The 16,574-nt window shown below is 32.2% G+C and overlaps 1 protein-coding gene and 1 pseudogene across 1 annotated transcript; both read left to right on the top strand.

Annotated features, from left to right (window-relative positions):
* The first annotated feature begins 2,069 nt into the window (after nucleotides 1–2,069).
* Nucleotides 2,070–9,413, top strand: LOC11412031 (mitochondrial import inner membrane translocase subunit TIM44-2). The gene is made up of 14 exons (XM_003596643.4): nucleotides 2,070–2,316; nucleotides 2,405–2,475; nucleotides 3,938–4,021; nucleotides 4,162–4,237; nucleotides 4,947–4,991; nucleotides 5,064–5,462; nucleotides 5,544–5,612; nucleotides 5,818–5,882; nucleotides 6,694–6,762; nucleotides 6,858–6,930; nucleotides 7,896–8,000; nucleotides 8,173–8,244; nucleotides 8,353–8,415; nucleotides 9,025–9,413. The coding sequence occupies exons 1-14, from the start codon at nucleotides 2,248–2,250 to the stop codon at nucleotides 9,154–9,156; spliced, it is 1,392 nt and encodes a 463-aa protein (XP_003596691.1). The 5' UTR covers nucleotides 2,070–2,247; the 3' UTR covers nucleotides 9,157–9,413.
* A 5,177-nt stretch (nucleotides 9,414–14,590) lies between these two features.
* On the top strand, nucleotides 14,591–15,422 carry LOC11408687 (probable polygalacturonase; annotated as a pseudogene).
* The last annotated feature ends 1,152 nt before the right edge of the window (nucleotides 15,423–16,574 follow it).

The following is a 16,574-nucleotide window of genomic DNA, read 5'->3' as shown; positions in this document are numbered from 1 at the left end:
ACATAAACCATTTCTAAATTAATGCAGGGTGCATAAGGATAACCGCAGCCCACTAAAGCAACTTTATATTATTCAGACCTCATAGCTTTTTTTTTTTTTTTTTTTAAGATAGATAATCATTTTAATGAGTATTGTATTCGTTTTGTTTATATTAGACATACACTTAATGAATTTTTAAAAAAAGTAATTTTTTTTATACTATATATATATATAGAAAATAACTTTTTTCAGTTCTTTTGGGTTGACTTTTTCTCTTTAAAAAAATGTCCTCAATTTTCAATACAAATAATACATATAACAAATAGATAAGAATAAATTTAAATATTAAAAAAATGTAACAAACACAATATGAAAATATATATGTCTGATTTTTTTTCCTTTATCATTTAAAAAGCGTAACAAACTGGATGAATATATTTATACTTGCTTTTTCATTATCCCAATTATACTCTTAAACAACTTTTTCAATAATAAAGATTGTTGTTGGTGTCATTAAAATAAAGAATTTAGGTTATATTGTTTTTGTTATATTGTTGGTGTCATTAAAATAGATAAGCATGGTTATTTGGTTTGTTATAACTTAAAAACAATGAACATTTATATTTTTAGTTTTAATCAAAACAAAAATTTCATGAAAAAACACTATTCATAATTTTGAAAGTTAGCACAATAAAAAGAGCAGAAAGGCGGGTACGTGAGTGTACGTCTTTTCGCTAGTTACTATAAACAAAACCAAACCAGATTCTATATTTTTTTAATAAATTTTTGGCCAAATACCTCCCCGGATCCATTAAGTTTCATGTTTATTTCACATAGATCATTTAAGTTTCTAAGGTTTCAGATAAGTGCTTTAAGTTTCGAGTTTGTTTCGGATAGGTCCTTTAAATTTCTAAGGTTTCAGATAGGTCTTTTAAGTTTCGAGTTTGTTTCAGATAGGTCCTTTCTATCAACCTCTGTTAAGCAAAGTTGATTTGATAGAAATGACCTATCTGAAATAAACTCGAAACTTAAATGACCCATCTGAAACCTTAGAAACTTAAAGGACCTATCTGAAACTTTAGAAACTTAAAGGACCGATCTGAAACAAACATTAAACTTAAAGGACCCAGGGAGGTATTTGTCCTAAATTTTTAAAAAAACTAATATCTAAATTGTTTAATGTCAAAATCATATTTATTTTAATCTATAACAAACAAACCTTTAATTTGTATCAATTATTTATTGACTTAATAACAGTTTTGGCCCCTAAGTATTAGGAAGTAGCGATTTTGACCCCCTAACAAAAGAAAATACAATTCAGCCCCTAAGTACCGCCCCTTTTGCAGTTTTGGTCCAATTTCAATTTTGACTAATTCAACGCGGACGTGGACGTCTCGTGTGTAATTTTTTTTTTATTTTTTAAATAAATTAAAATGTCACATGTGTAATATTTTAATTAAAAAAATTAAAATAAAATAAAAAAATTATAAAAAAATAAAAAAATTATTTTTAATCAAAATTAATAACAATCACACACGTGGCGCCCACGTCAGTTTTGCAGTTTTGGTCCAATTTCAATTTTGACTAATTCAACGCGGACGTGGACGTCTCGTGTGTAATTTTTTTTAAAATAAATTAAAATGTCACTTGTGTAATACTTTAATTAAACATAAAATAAAAAAATTATAAAAAAATAAAAATAAAATTTTTTTAATTAAAAATTAATAACAATTACACACGCGGCGTCCACGTTAGCGTTAAATTGATCAAAATTGACTCGAGGGACTGCTGAGAGACCAGACTTAGGGGGATGAATTGTATTTTATTTTGTTAGAGGTTCGAAATCACAACTTCTGATACTTTGAAGGCCAAAACTGCTATTAAGCCTATTTATTTTCAAAAATGAGATGAATATTTTTTTAAGGGAATTGAGATGAAAAATAATTTTTTTGTTTTTGCTAATAGATGAATAATAAATTATTTTAACCTAACTTAGGCATATGAGTCCTCGTGAGCTTAGCTCAGTTGGTATAACAATGCATAAATTATTTAAATTCCGACCAACAAAAAAATAAAATTAGGCATATGAATAATCTCGAAAGGAAAAATTTTAATATGACAAGAACCCTAAAATTGATTCTAGTGTAACAGCCGCTTAACTTCATTCATCCTCCTCTACTACTCTTCTTCTTCTTCTAAAACAGTGAGAACATTCAATACAAATTTTATGAAGCGGCGCTATTGATAACAGAGAAATTTGGTGAAAATATGGCTTCAAGAAAGCTTCTTCGTGATTTCTTACTTTCACATCGATCTCTTATTCTTCCTCAACAACAAGTTCGTTCATATTCTTCTTCTTCCTTTTCTCTTTAATTATTTATTATTTACTATTTTTTATTTATTTTTATTTGTATTATTATTGTAGGGTGTGAAGACGATACGTAGATACGGTGTGTTCAATGAGTTCTCTAACAAAGTTAAAGATGAAACTGTTAAGTATGTTATCATTTCATTACTTTCACCCCCTTTATCAATTTACTTAAGTTGTTATTATTATTATTATTAAATTATAAGCTGCAAATTAAGCTATTTATCCAAACAGGGCCTTAGTGGAGAATTGATTTTGACATGTTTGCTTACTCTTGAAGCTAGAATTTGGAGCTTTTGATTCTAAAATTATTGATTTTTACATTCACTTTTAACCACTGTATGAATTCACTCAAAATCAATTTTTGTTGTGGCAGAACCAAATACACAGTTAGATTCTTATAGCACGGTTAGTAAATTGTCTGATATTGATTTAGGGATCAAATCAACTTATTAACCCATGTAACTTTGAAGATAGAGTATTTTAATTTATTTATGTAAAATTTTATGAAGCACATACATTCTGATTCTTGGGTTTTGTTGTATCAAGGGACAATGTTGTTAACTGCATATCGTACAAAATAGTGGCGTGTTCAAAATATGCTACCCTAGAGGGCTATAGCATCAGAGTAACCACTATTTCTCAACTATATTTAACTAGTAAGCGGTTATTCTAGACAATTTGGTAACATTAAAAAGAACCAAAACAACATCCTACGGAAAACTAAACCAGTAAAAATATCAAGTTTTGGTGTAGAAAGTATTCTATGATCTCAAGTTATATTCTCACACTAGGTGTGATCCCGTGGTACATTTGTGTATTCAGGGATTCAATTTATGGCAATGTTGTCAATCGCGAAAATAGCGGTATGTTCAGATTCTGCTATGAAACAGTGTGTTATAGCACCACTACAGCTGCTATTTGACATTACTTTGTACCAAATAGTGTATTACGGAATAATAGTGATTTGTTCAAATTCTGCTATCCTTTTATAGCCGTCATTGGACAACATTGGCTGGTGGGAATTAATTTAGATTTATTAGTTAAGATTTCTATTGTAATAAGTGAGGTCTTAATAAATTTAGATTTTAATAATGTTTTATGCAAGGATTTGGTCAATGCCCCCCATGTTTCTTAAAACTCTTTTGCCTCTTTTCAATAAAATTTTGGTTTAGTGCAGATGATGGATGCTGGCTGTGGTGCCAACCTAGTTGAACAAAAAATATATAGAAATGTATACTTGAGATACTTTCTAAATCAACTTGGATTTTTAATATACACAATAGGAAGTGATATTGTTCCTTATTCTTATATGTATGTATGTTATCAATTAATTTTTTCTAGAAATTTCCTACTCGGTGTTTATTAGGACAATAGGGATGTTACATATATACAGGGAAACCCTTTATTGAGTTACGAGACTCTGTATTTAAATCACCGTTCCGAGACAAATGAGAGAATAGATCCAACCTTTCATGCTAGGACATAAAAAGCTTGTTCTGTAGTGTTGATTATCTCCTAGCTTTTCTTTCCTCCCACTCATAGATTATGTCGCCTGCTCTGTTTAATTCTTGTTGTTGGTGGTTGTAGAAACCCAGAATTCCAAAAGTCTGTGAAGGAACTGAAGGAAAAAGCAGAAGAACTTAAAGGGGTAAAAGAAGGTCTGAAAGAAAAGTAAGTCTTATTTTGCATTGACTATAATGTAACATTAAACTTTTGAAGTTATTCATTGATAGGCTGAGACATACCATTGTATGTCAAGGCTAGCTCAACACTTAAAAGGAGTGCCTGAGATGGTTGATTGGCGAATGCAGAACAAAGCAGACAACTGAGCAGCTGTACAAGCAATTTGATGGCGTGTGGAAAGAAGCTGAAGCTGCTGCAAAGAAGGTATAGTAAAAATCAAATCAAAGGTTATCATCACTCAAAATTGGTAATTGAAATTATTTGTATTTTTTTTTCTTCCTGAAGCACTGTAGTCTTGATGGGAAATTGCTAGATAAACATGTTTGAGGTATAAACAAAGCACATTGGATAGCATGCGATTATGCACTTGTGCAAAAAAAGTCTTCTAACATGACCTTTTATTGAAGACTGATTTTCCGAATCATGAATCATATCTCATTATGAATCTTAAGATACATAATCAATAAAAGTAGCACAGCATTTTTAAGTAAAAATAACTGACAAAAAAAACTATAAGCTGATATATCATATATAAATCTCACTACAATTCAAGATTAAAGTTATAAAATCTAATGTTGAAAGAAAATTGGCTGGCTATACAAAGTTGACATAAAGAAATAGTTGGCTACATTAAATTGAGGTTGTGACCATATTCTAAGATTTGTTTCGATTGGATTAAGTTTGTTTTCAAATTGAATAGCACTTGTTTGTATTGTAAGATTCTAATAACACATGTATTCCTTTGGTCGCTATTTATTTGTGTGCTTCTTTGTTTGTTTGAGTAGCTAAAGCTTTTGATTCTTCTATGTTGCCTTGTTATTGAACTTTTGGTTGGGAACTTGGTATCCCGTAATCTATTGTGAATAACTTGACACGTTTCTTGGAATTTGATTAGTAATTATATCTTTTGCAGGTTTCTCACAATGTTAAAGAGAAAATTTCAGCTGCAACTGAGGAGGTGTGATTTACAAATCTTCCAACAATGAGATCCACAATTTATGGCCTACTGATATTCCTCATTTTAAATTAGGTGAAAGCTGGGATAGGAAAGCAGGACTCTTCAGGATCAACAGATTCTTCAACAAAACAGGATGCGGATGCAAAGCAAGGAAGACAGACATCACCCGAGGAAGAGAAAAACCAGGAATCTGCTTCTGGCAATGCTTCAGAGTCATTGTTTGGAAAATTTAAGTCAACCTTTTCGTCACCAAAAGTTTCTACTTCCTTCCAAAAATTAAAGGATGCAAAAATTGTGGACATGACCAAGAAAGGTTATGACATACTAAAGGAGGAACTAAGTGGCAACACACCTAAGAGACAGCCTGTTCATTCCACTCCTAGCGGCGAAACAAGTACAAAAACTGATCTTGTTGTTATGCCCTCTAACCAATCTTGGTGGAGTAAGAAGTTTGATGAGATCAGGGATAAGGTAACCGTGTTACAAGTCTTACGTAATTGGATTGCCTACAATATCTCTCCATTAAGATATCTTCTCTACCTTTTCATTTAGGTGAAAAGCCATCCTGCATCCAAGCGTTTCTTTAAATATACTGACCCAGTGAAGACAAAGAGCCAGGAGGTATATTCTACTCCTGATGTTTTTATTCTACTGTAACAATTCTTTCTTCTACATGCATTTTGTTCTATATTATGTATTTGCATGTTGTCTCAGACCCCTTAAAAAATGTTGGTGTTGGTCATGGATAGAGAAAATATATTTTTCATCTAACTTCTGAATCACCTTTTTTTGGCTTGGTATTTTACATTTTTAATGAAATTGGCAGATGGTAGATGACTTGCGGGATAGAATTGAAACAAGTGACAACCCCATTATTAACAAAATACAGGAGTATGTCTCTCAGTTTCTCTTGTTCTTAGAATTACCAAGTCACTAGTTATTGTAAATATGTTTGGTGAAATATTTGTCTGGTTATCATCTAAATATCTGTAGATACATCTTCGGTACTTTGAGATATAACTTCAAAAACTGGGCTTAAAGTGTTTTGAACAGCCTTATTCTTCATTATGTTGTGTTGATTGGTGTACCTACTCTTTGTACATTAGTGAGGATGAAGATGTACACGGTCCACTTGATGTTGGTTGTGGTTTTCTTGAATTGGCAATATAAATGATGCATTAGATATCATTAGCATTAGAAAGTGAATAGGAAAGCTACTGGTAATTAGAATATCATAAATGAAAATGACATGATTAGCATTAGAAAGTAAACCGGAAGCAATTGAATCGAGTCGATACTTTGTGACATTCTTAAATCAGTCATGGAATAAACTCATTTGTGACGTGTTTTGGAAGAAAAGAATATATTTTCATATAGAAAAGAGAAAGATATTGTCTACTTTTTTGTTATGATTGCTATCTTTTTGTGAATAGGGGTTATCATCTACTAATATTGTTGTATGTGTTTATATAAAATAGCAATGTCTCTTAACAAATATTATATATTTATGCAATATACATATAAATATATATATATATATATATATATATATATATATATATATATATATATATATATATATATATATTATAAAATCATACCAACATATCTAGGCCGTACTGTATTCGATGGTGATGTATGTATTCGGATCATATCAACTATATGGCTTCATTGATGCTGATTCACTAAACTTATTTTACAGCATCAATGATACCATATTTCAAGAGACAGATGCTGCACTTGCACATAAGGAAATACATCGACGGGATCCGTAGGTTCTCACTCCTTTTGTTTTTGTCTTAGTTTTATATTTTATTATTATTACTTGCTAACATCATTTTCTTTTAATTTGATCACATGAACCAGTAAATTTTCCTTACCAGAATTTGTGGCAGAAGTGCAGGAGGCAATAAAACCAGTGCTTAATGCTTACATCAAGGTTAGTGATATAGGACCCAGAAAAGGAATGGAAAAACTGAATTGTATTGATATTTAAGTTAACTCAACCCGAGAAGTAATTAGTGTTACAGAGTAGTTTTAAGGAAACTTAAATGAAAAATATAGCTTCTACACTTTATTTTCAGGATCAGGTATCTGTACCTTTATTTTCCCAATCAGGTTTATAAACGATATCAGACCTGTATCCGAAAAGCTTAGCACAACCTAGTTATATTGATCCGTGGCTGTAACTGATTGTTTTAAGCTCTTCCAATTCGTACAAACTAACTTTTCGGCATATCATGTACGGCCTCTAGTGTTGAATCGCCAATGCCACAACCATAAACTCTTCTTTACAAGAACATTTAGCTATATTTTCTCCAAGTCCAATAGGCTACAGGTCTGCCATTGTGTCAAAAGGACACCCAACCCCTGCCCCGACTTTCAATTGTGAACTCCTAACTGAAAACTGGAAAAGCTAGGACTGGAGCAACAGTATAGCCCTTTGAGAAATTCAAAAGTCTTGTGCCCTTTGAATCCATGTGAACCCCTCCTCTGTGAGCTCGATTAATGGCTTAGCTATCTTGCCAGAGTCTTGGGAATTTTCCTGTAATATATCATGTTACAGGTGAAAAAAATTTGAGTGAAAAAGAACAGAAGCATTGTTACTCAATATAGCCCTCAAGAGGAAAAAATTGCCTTATGATGATCGTTAGATGTGGGGTCCATTAGCATGAAATGATATTTTGAAGATTTACATTTCATAAATTTTAAAAGTCAAGTGGTAGTCATCAGTTGGTTCTGGATAAGTTTGTTAATGATGTGGATTGTGGAAGTTTTTAAAAGTCTTACCTATGTCACTTGTTAAATGCAAAACCTGATATCAAGGAATGAAGTACTAAGAATAATTTTGCATTAAATTTATTTATTTTGTTTATGAATTGGCTTTTACTTGTAAACATACAGGGAGATGTTGAAACACTGAAGAAGTACTGCTCGCCTCAGCTGATTGAACGCTGTAAAGCAGAGCATGGTGCTTATAAAAGCCATGGTATCTTCTTTGATAACAAGGTGAGATTATTATTTTTTTTTTCTCAACTTTCTTGGTGCTTTCTTTTTAATTACATATTGTCTTTTAACAGGTTAATACTTGATAGTACCATATAACATATTTAACACAAAACTGTTTTCCAGAACCAAAATTTGATAGTTACATTTTTAACGATGAACTTTCCATGTACAGATCCTGCATGTATCCGACGCGGATGTAAGAGAAGCCAAGATGTTGGAATCATCTCCGGTCATTATTGTAGTGGTATTATAAATTATTACTTCCAGATGTTCATTCTTAGCTTGCAAGACTTATTCTTATGCGCAGCAGAAGTAAAACTTATCCTGATGGTTTTGCTTAATGAATTTTCAGTTTCAAACACAGCAAATCTATTGTGTACGTGATAGGAATGGGGAAATTACAGAAGGAGGCAAGGTAAATGCTGTATTTTTAACTGTTCATATTATGAATTGAGGTGTGAAAATGCTGTTTATTGTGTGCAAATATCAGAATCTGTAAAATTAAGATATAATTTTTGACATCCTTGTTCAAATATTTAAAATCATCAAATGGCATGTGGCTTTGCAAATTTTGTCATCTTTTCCCTTAATCTTATGTAAAATAGAAGGCATGCATCAAGTACACCGAACCATTTGGCCCTCATCACAACTCACTGCTGTCTGCTCTCGTTTTTATGGCTTTAGCTTTGAATTTTTGTTTGTAGTTTTTCTTGATGATGCAGGCTGTGTCAGTCGGTTTGAAGAGTACTAAGTTTATGAGGGCGACCTTGGCACATCGGTAACATTGTTGCCTTGTGACCAGGTCACGGGTCCAAATCTTAGAAAAGAGTTTCTCCGCTTTGTGTATATCTACCCTCCTCAGACCCCGCATGTTTAGAGCCTCGTGCACTCACCTGTTCTTTTTTCTTCAATATACAATATCACACGCAACATGATTTGGGGCTTATGTTATATGTAGTTTCATGTTGTGATTACAACCTTGCATGTCTGATTTAACAAATTATGGTTGTTTTTTTTTAACTAGGATACAATCCACACAGTATTTTATCTATGGGCTTTACAACAAATGGAAGATGGAGATCACGGAGAGGATGCTATTTACTATACGTGGAAATTGAGAGAGATGCAGCAGCAAGGCATACAAGCTCTCATTTAGTTTTCCCCTTTTTTCCCGTTTTAGGGATTTGTATAATTGAGCTTTTGCTACACACATGTATTTCATTTTTTGGGGCTAATTTTTTAACATCTAGCTGAGATCCTTTTTTAAATTATCATTATTTTTACTAATGTTATTTAAAAAGTAACATGACGGTAAGAATTCATTTTTGTATAAGATGAGCTAGCTTGATGCATGGTAAATTATGCTCTAGCTTTGTCCCAGAAATGGCAAAAAAAGATAAAATGGAGGATAAACATGGCCTCTTTTTCACAATATTGTCTTTGCATTTAACTATTAACAATAAATTCAAAAAATTACAAAGGCTTAACTTCCTATTAGTCTTCCAAATATTGTAATTGTTGTCTTATTTCTTAAGGGATTTTGATTCCTCAATATTCAACCCAATTATTGAATATATAACCCAATTATTTATTAAGAAAAAGATAGTTATTTTTTTTTTTGGTCTAGTAGATAGTTATTTCTTATTGAAGAAGAAAAACTAATGTCGAATAAAATCGTGTTAATAAAAAAGTAAAACCTTTCAATACCAATATACAACACGAGCAAGTCTTGCATAGACACATACAAATAAAAAGTATTTGGATACACTCACATGAATAGAGAAAAACAAATGAGAAAGAATTTAGTCACATCATTCAATTATATTCTCTCTCATTTTTTTTTTTGGTACAAATTATATTCTCTTTTCCTTAAAAAAAAAATTATATTCTCTTTTTAATTTTTTTCATTAATATGTGTGCGCTTAAACTTTTTTTATTTGTGATTGTGACCAAGTATTTCTCTATACAACACATATCCTTATAGTATCAATGCAACAAATCATGTGGTCTTCCTGTTCTCCAAGTCTTCACATGCTTATATCCACGTTGAAGGTCTATAAATAGGGCGTGACTCATAAAAATAGGTACACATTCATTATAAGATTTCTCTTCAAAACTCGTTGAATCTCTCTGACCCAAAGATCATTGTGTCTTTGTGCCTCAAAGAAAACCAACATATCTACGTTGAAGGTTTATAAATAGGGTGTAACTCATCAAAAGTAGGTACACACTTTCATTATAAGATTTCTCATCAAAGCTCGATGAATTTCTCTGACCCTAATCTCAATAAATAATTATTATTTTTTTGTTGATATGAAGTTAATTAAAGTCAAAGTCAACCATTTAAATTCTCTTAAGAACTACTCCATCCATCCCGGAAGAAAAAAAAAACTCATTTTCTTTGTTCTAAAATGTAAGAAAAAAAGACAAATTTTAATCCTATTTAATCTTGTGTTTTAAAAAAAAAATCATCTTTTGAAAGAAAAACTTTTGTTTATTCTCATGAAGTTACATTCAATTTTCACTCTCTTCCATTTTCTCCATAACCAATAACAAATGAAAATTGTTTTTACATCTTTCTATAAAACTTATTAAAAAAAAAAACACAAAAAACTATACTCCAAATTCTTATGTTTTAGTTCTCTTAATAAGTGTGATTTGATTCTTCATACAATTTAGGACGGATGGAGTATTCTATTTACAACATTTCATTGTTGTCAAGTGATTCATAGTCAATATTAAAACGTATTGAAAACCCACACAGACCAACTTAGCCATTCTTCCTCCTCAAATCCAAACCTTTTTTTTCACTACGTAGCCTCGTTAGATGGTCGTGTGATGGGTTTCTTGCTCCGCACTACCGGCGCCCACTTTTCTGGCCGTTTCTCCTTCTTTCCAGATTAGTTTTGTTCCGTCAGATCCGCATTTTGGTGTTTCTTCTCATCATATCTTGTGGTTCAGCCGACGTTTTCTCTTTTCTGGTTCGGGGTGGCGGCGCTAGGTGGCGGTGCTGTCATTTGTTTCGCCAGTTTTGGTTTATTTTGTCTGGTCCTACCAACAAAGTTCCTTGTTGTGGGTTTCCTTACTGATAGTTGTTACCTCTCCCTCCGGTGCGATTAAACCTCCTTCGTTGATCTCTCTGTGTTGCCTGGCCTTCGCAAGGTTCATGGTGGGTGCGGGTGGTTTGTGCAGTGGTCGTTGGTTGTCTGCTCCAGGTTGTCGTTGGCTTGGTTGGTGATAGACTCTTCACGGTGGTTTTGTTCTCTTTGCCAGTTGTGTTGTGTTTCATCGGTTGCCATTTGTTTCCCGGCAATGGGTTTTTGTTTAGGTGGGTCTCTGACATATGTTGTTTTTGTTGTTTTGTTTGTTCAATGATTGGATGAATTTAGACTGGTGACTTTTTGTGCTGGTTCTGATTCAAAATCCCGTAAGGGTATGGTTGTGATTTAAAAACCTGAATGCTTTTGATTTGCTAAAAAATGAAGGACAAGACAGGACAACTCTAGTTGTCTAGTGTTTGATTTGTAAAACTGTTTCAGGTACAGGACAAACTAGAGGCAAGGGACAGGACAAAAACTCATATTTTTGTCCCTCACCAAACCACAACACAATTTTTTGTCCCACGTACAAGTTGTCTAAAATACCAAAATAGCATTTTGTCCCTCAAAAATCGTATAAAACAAAAAATTACTCATTGCCATAAAAAATTTGTCCTGTGCCGTTCTGCCTTGTGTTGTACTGTTCTATCTTGTACTGTTCTGTCCAGTACTTGCTGTTTTGCAAACCAAACACACCCGAAAGGATTTGGTTACTTTAACCCAAAAGGGTCTGGTTATTGACGTATTAGACTCATCCCTTGATCCGAGCTCTTACGCGTTGCTTGCTCGGAAGAGCTTTTCACGCTTGTTGTTGATCAGGGAGCTGTTGACACTTGGATTTTGTATCTTGTTGGCGGTCGATCCATTCACTATCCTTAATCTCTAATTGTTCTTTGCAAATGTTCACTTTTCATTCTTTTTTTGTAACCTGATTTCGCGCACGTACGCGGGTTCGCTGTTTTGTGTCTATGATATGTGAATTTTTGTTAGAATAGATTAGAGGAGATCCCCTTGGACTAATTTATCACGATGTATTCATGTTTGGATTATTCCTGGATCATGTTAATGTCCCCCGGTCTTTGTACTTTGTAACTTTTTATTTTTATTTATTATATTTTTTATTTTGCCTAATTATTTTTATTCATAGTCTGTTTGAAACAATTAAAAAGAGATGAATTTAGGAAACCTATTTCACCTTAATTTTTTTTTAAAAGATCCTATCAGACCTGACATATTTTAACATTGAAAAAAACATAATGACATAATTAATATATACTTAATTTTACATTAAAAAATTAAGTTTAAGCATCAGATAAATCACACACAATTAAATTTTGCCGTTTATCATGAATTAAACATGACTCTTATAAAGTCATGCATTTCAATTACAAACAACAACAACTACATGTACAATCCACAAGTATATCTTGCAAAAAAAACTAATTCATATCTCATTTATTGTTCATGTATTTTATATATATATATATATATATATATATATATATATATATATATATATATATATATATATATATAGTGAGAACATATCTAGTGAGAATGAGTTTGTTATGTAAGAATGTGAGAATGTTTTATCAGTCATTAGATTAAAAAGTAAAGGTTGAGATTAAAAGTGAGCATGTTAACCAAATCTCACTCAATTCTTTTTACGTTTTTCATTCTATTAGTTAGCTTTTCTTCTTCCTGAGATTTTTCTTCTTCCTTCTGGAGGGAGATACTGTTTCTTCTTCCCCCCTCAACAACTATGTTCTTCTCCGGCGACCCCAACCTTCACCGGCGCAAAGTCCGCCGTATCCACCTTCCACCAGTGATTCGAGGTGCCACCACCACTTTCCTACACCCATACTGTCGGCAACCCTCTTCTCCGGCGACCCCAACCTTCACCGGCGCAAAGTCCGCCGTCTCCACCTTTCTACCACTGATTTGAGGTGCCGCCGCCACCTTCCTACACCCATTCACGGTCAATTATGTTTGTTTGTTTGGATCTATATAAACACAATTTCTTTGGAAAAAAAATGGAAATTGGAAATCATGTTGGAGACAACCCCTTTTATGATCCCTTACTGGTTTAGCGTTGGATTGAAATCATAAAAATTGGGATTTTCGTCTGTTTTCAGATTTCATTTGTTTAGAGATGAATACTTCCTGTGTTATTGATGCAATTGGTTGATGTTTCCTCTTCTTTTGCTGGTTTGCTGGAAATTTAAAAATATAAAAAATCAATATGACCTAAATTAATTAAAGAAGAATACATGGTGAAGATGAAGGAAAGAGAACATAATCAAAGATTGGATTCCAAAGAGTGAGAAGGTGAAAAGAAATTACCAGTCACGATGAAGAAGAAAGAGAAATGGATTTTGGAAATATAATAGACTATGGAGAGACACATGAGCATTTGAATGTTATTATTTAATCTCAACCATCTATTTTTAATCTAATGGCTGATAAAACATTCTCATATTCTCACATAACAAACTCATTCTCACTAGATATGTTATATATATATATATATATATATATATATATATATATATATATATATATATATATATATATATATATATAAGTCATGAATGTCATGTGAGAACAATTATTATATATTAATAACATTATTTGATTGTAAATTTTAACCTTTATTAGATTTGTGTATTATCTATTTATTATCTATCAAATAACCGATTCTTTTTATCAATGGATTTACCTCCTATTTAGAGTGTGAAGTGAACAATATCATATATTAATTAACAAATTAAAGTTAGATCACATTACAAAAATTATGAGCTTGTTATAATAACAACCCTTATTTTCTCACTTTACACTTTAACCAATTTAGATGATTCATGCCCTTAATAACTAATAGCATAAAATTTTCAACATTCTATTATTTTATGAACAAATTATAAATTACATCATTACCACTTTAAAATTAAACGGGAAACATCAACAATACTAGTTGTTTTACTTGGTCTATTATTTATCTTCATACATTCTTTTGTATTTTTTCTTCTTCACACATATGTAAGAAAAAAGACAATTTTAAAAATGCACGAGTATGAAAAAATTATTACCTTATAACGGTTAACATATACTATTATCGTCTAAACAAAACATATGCTATTATGAAAAATCTAGCGTCCCTCTAAATATTTATATATTTTCTTCTGAATTCCTTATTTTTAATAAAACATTTATTATTATTATTTTTGAAATAAAAATATTTCTTATTTTTATATATTTTTTGTTTTGCTTCTTGATAAATTTTATTAATTTTTTTCTTTGATTATGAAATTATTATATTTTATACTTTATGTATTCTCAATATATAATAGATATATCTATATTTGTATCTTCATATTTATTTATTTAGTTATGTATGGTATATTTTTTAAAATTGACATACTACTAACAAATTGTGGTGCTTCTTTATGTTTGGATCTATGACGGTCGTGCATACCGATCGTGTTTAGGGCCACAACTAAATCTAATGACAAATCTTCAGATCTTATTCATATGAAGAATCTTTTATGTCTGTTATATGTGTTTTTGGTACTTGCATTGATTTGTTGCAGCTCATGGACAGTTTGGAGCAACTCAAGCTGCAAGCTGATAAACATTAAGGAAGTTCGACCACACAGTGTCAGTATTACTGAATTTGGAGCGGTAGGAGATTGGATCACTCTCAATACAAAGGCGTTTCAGAATGCCATTTTCTACCTAAAATTATATGCCGACAAAGGTGGAGCCAAACTTTTTGTCCCTGCTGGCCGGTGGTTTACTGGTAGTTTTGATCTCATTAGCCATCTCACTTTGTTGTTGGACAAAGATGCAGTAATTCTCGGATCAACGAACCCTGGAGATTGGCCGGTTGTGGATCCTCCACCATCATATGGTAGGGGAAGGGAGTTACCGGGTGGATGGCATAGAAGCCTCATTTATGGGTGCAATTTAACTGATGTCATCATAACAGGTAACAATGGAACTATAGATGGTCAAAGGAGTATCTGGTGGAGTAAATTTCGTAACAAAACACTCGACCATACAGGCCCCATTTAGTCGAATCGATGAATTCAAAAAATGTTCTCATTTCAAATGTAACCTTCTTGAATTCACCATTTTGGACTATGCATCATGTATATTGTAGCCATGTCACAGTTCAGAATGTCACAATCCTTGCTCCTTTTGGTTTACCAAATACAGATGGGATTGATTCATATTCTCTGATAATGTATGCATTGAAGACTGGTTATATAAGTGTCACGACCCAAAAACACTAATCGTGACCGGCGTACGAACTAGAACATTCTAGCCCTGCAAGCCTATTGATTCAACTTGGCAAATATAAAATAAAAACAATTCCAATTCAGTTTTCACTTCCAAAAAAAACTATTTATTGAAATTTCGACGTTTCCTCTGTAAATTCAGCATTTCCAAGATATGAAATTTTTTTCATCAGCCAGTATCTCAAATAACATTTTTACATACTTGTACAACTCAGAATAAAACATCCTAGACTACCAAATAGTTGCAGATTCTTCGACTCAACATATGCATAAACAATAGAGACATCCACCAAAGAAGCCTACCAAAACGAGTGACACAGCTGAACTTCGAATCTACTAGCAGCTTTCTACTTCGCTGCTTGGAAATAGCTATGCCCAATCGACCAAATTTTCTTTTCAACTGCTCCCGTTGTAGCAAGCAAGGTATCAACTATCCAATCTCAAAGAGTCTTAAGAAACAACTTTCAAATGATGAGTACTCTTCTCCTTCCATGAAGCAATAACCTTAATCCCAAAATTCTATCCAAATCTCACTTGTACTTTGAAATAGCTTAGCTTAGATGTATAATTTTCTTTATGGGTGCTTGATTTGTTGAATAGATTTCATGATTTGAAAGAAAATTGAAGAAAGAAGAAGTGAAGGATATAAGGAACAGGAGGCTGATGAGGGGAGTTTATGGAGGAGAAATGAATAAATGGAGTGTGTTTGTAGAAAGTTCCACCGTGTTCTATTTTTACTATTATTACTATTTAACTATTTTTTTTTATATTATTATTATTATTATTATTATTATTATAATATATGTGGTATAATGAAACGGTGCGTTTCAGTCTTCCCCCCTTAAAAAAATTCGTCCTCGAATTTTTGCTATATTGCAAACTCTATTAACCTTGATTTTCAAATAAGTGTGGATACTTGACGCGTATAATTTCTTCGGGTTCCCAAGTGGTTTCTTCACCTGACGGACCTTTCCAAAGAACTTCCACTGACACAATATCTTTTGAGCGTCAACGTGTCACTTGCTTATCAACTATAGCTACCGGATGTTCGGTGTATGACAAATTTTCATCCAATTGCAAATCTTCATGACTAGTCACATGATAAAAGGTATAAAGATACTTCCGAAGCTTAAAATTACGAAAGATGACAAACTCTTCAATGGAAGTAGCAAATGATA

Source organism: Medicago truncatula, chromosome 2 (assembly GCF_003473485.1).
Source record: "Medicago truncatula cultivar Jemalong A17 chromosome 2, MtrunA17r5.0-ANR, whole genome shotgun sequence".
Lineage (NCBI taxonomy): Eukaryota > Viridiplantae > Streptophyta > Magnoliopsida > Fabales > Fabaceae > Medicago > Medicago truncatula.
This window is presented reverse-complemented; position numbering and strand designations above follow the sequence as displayed.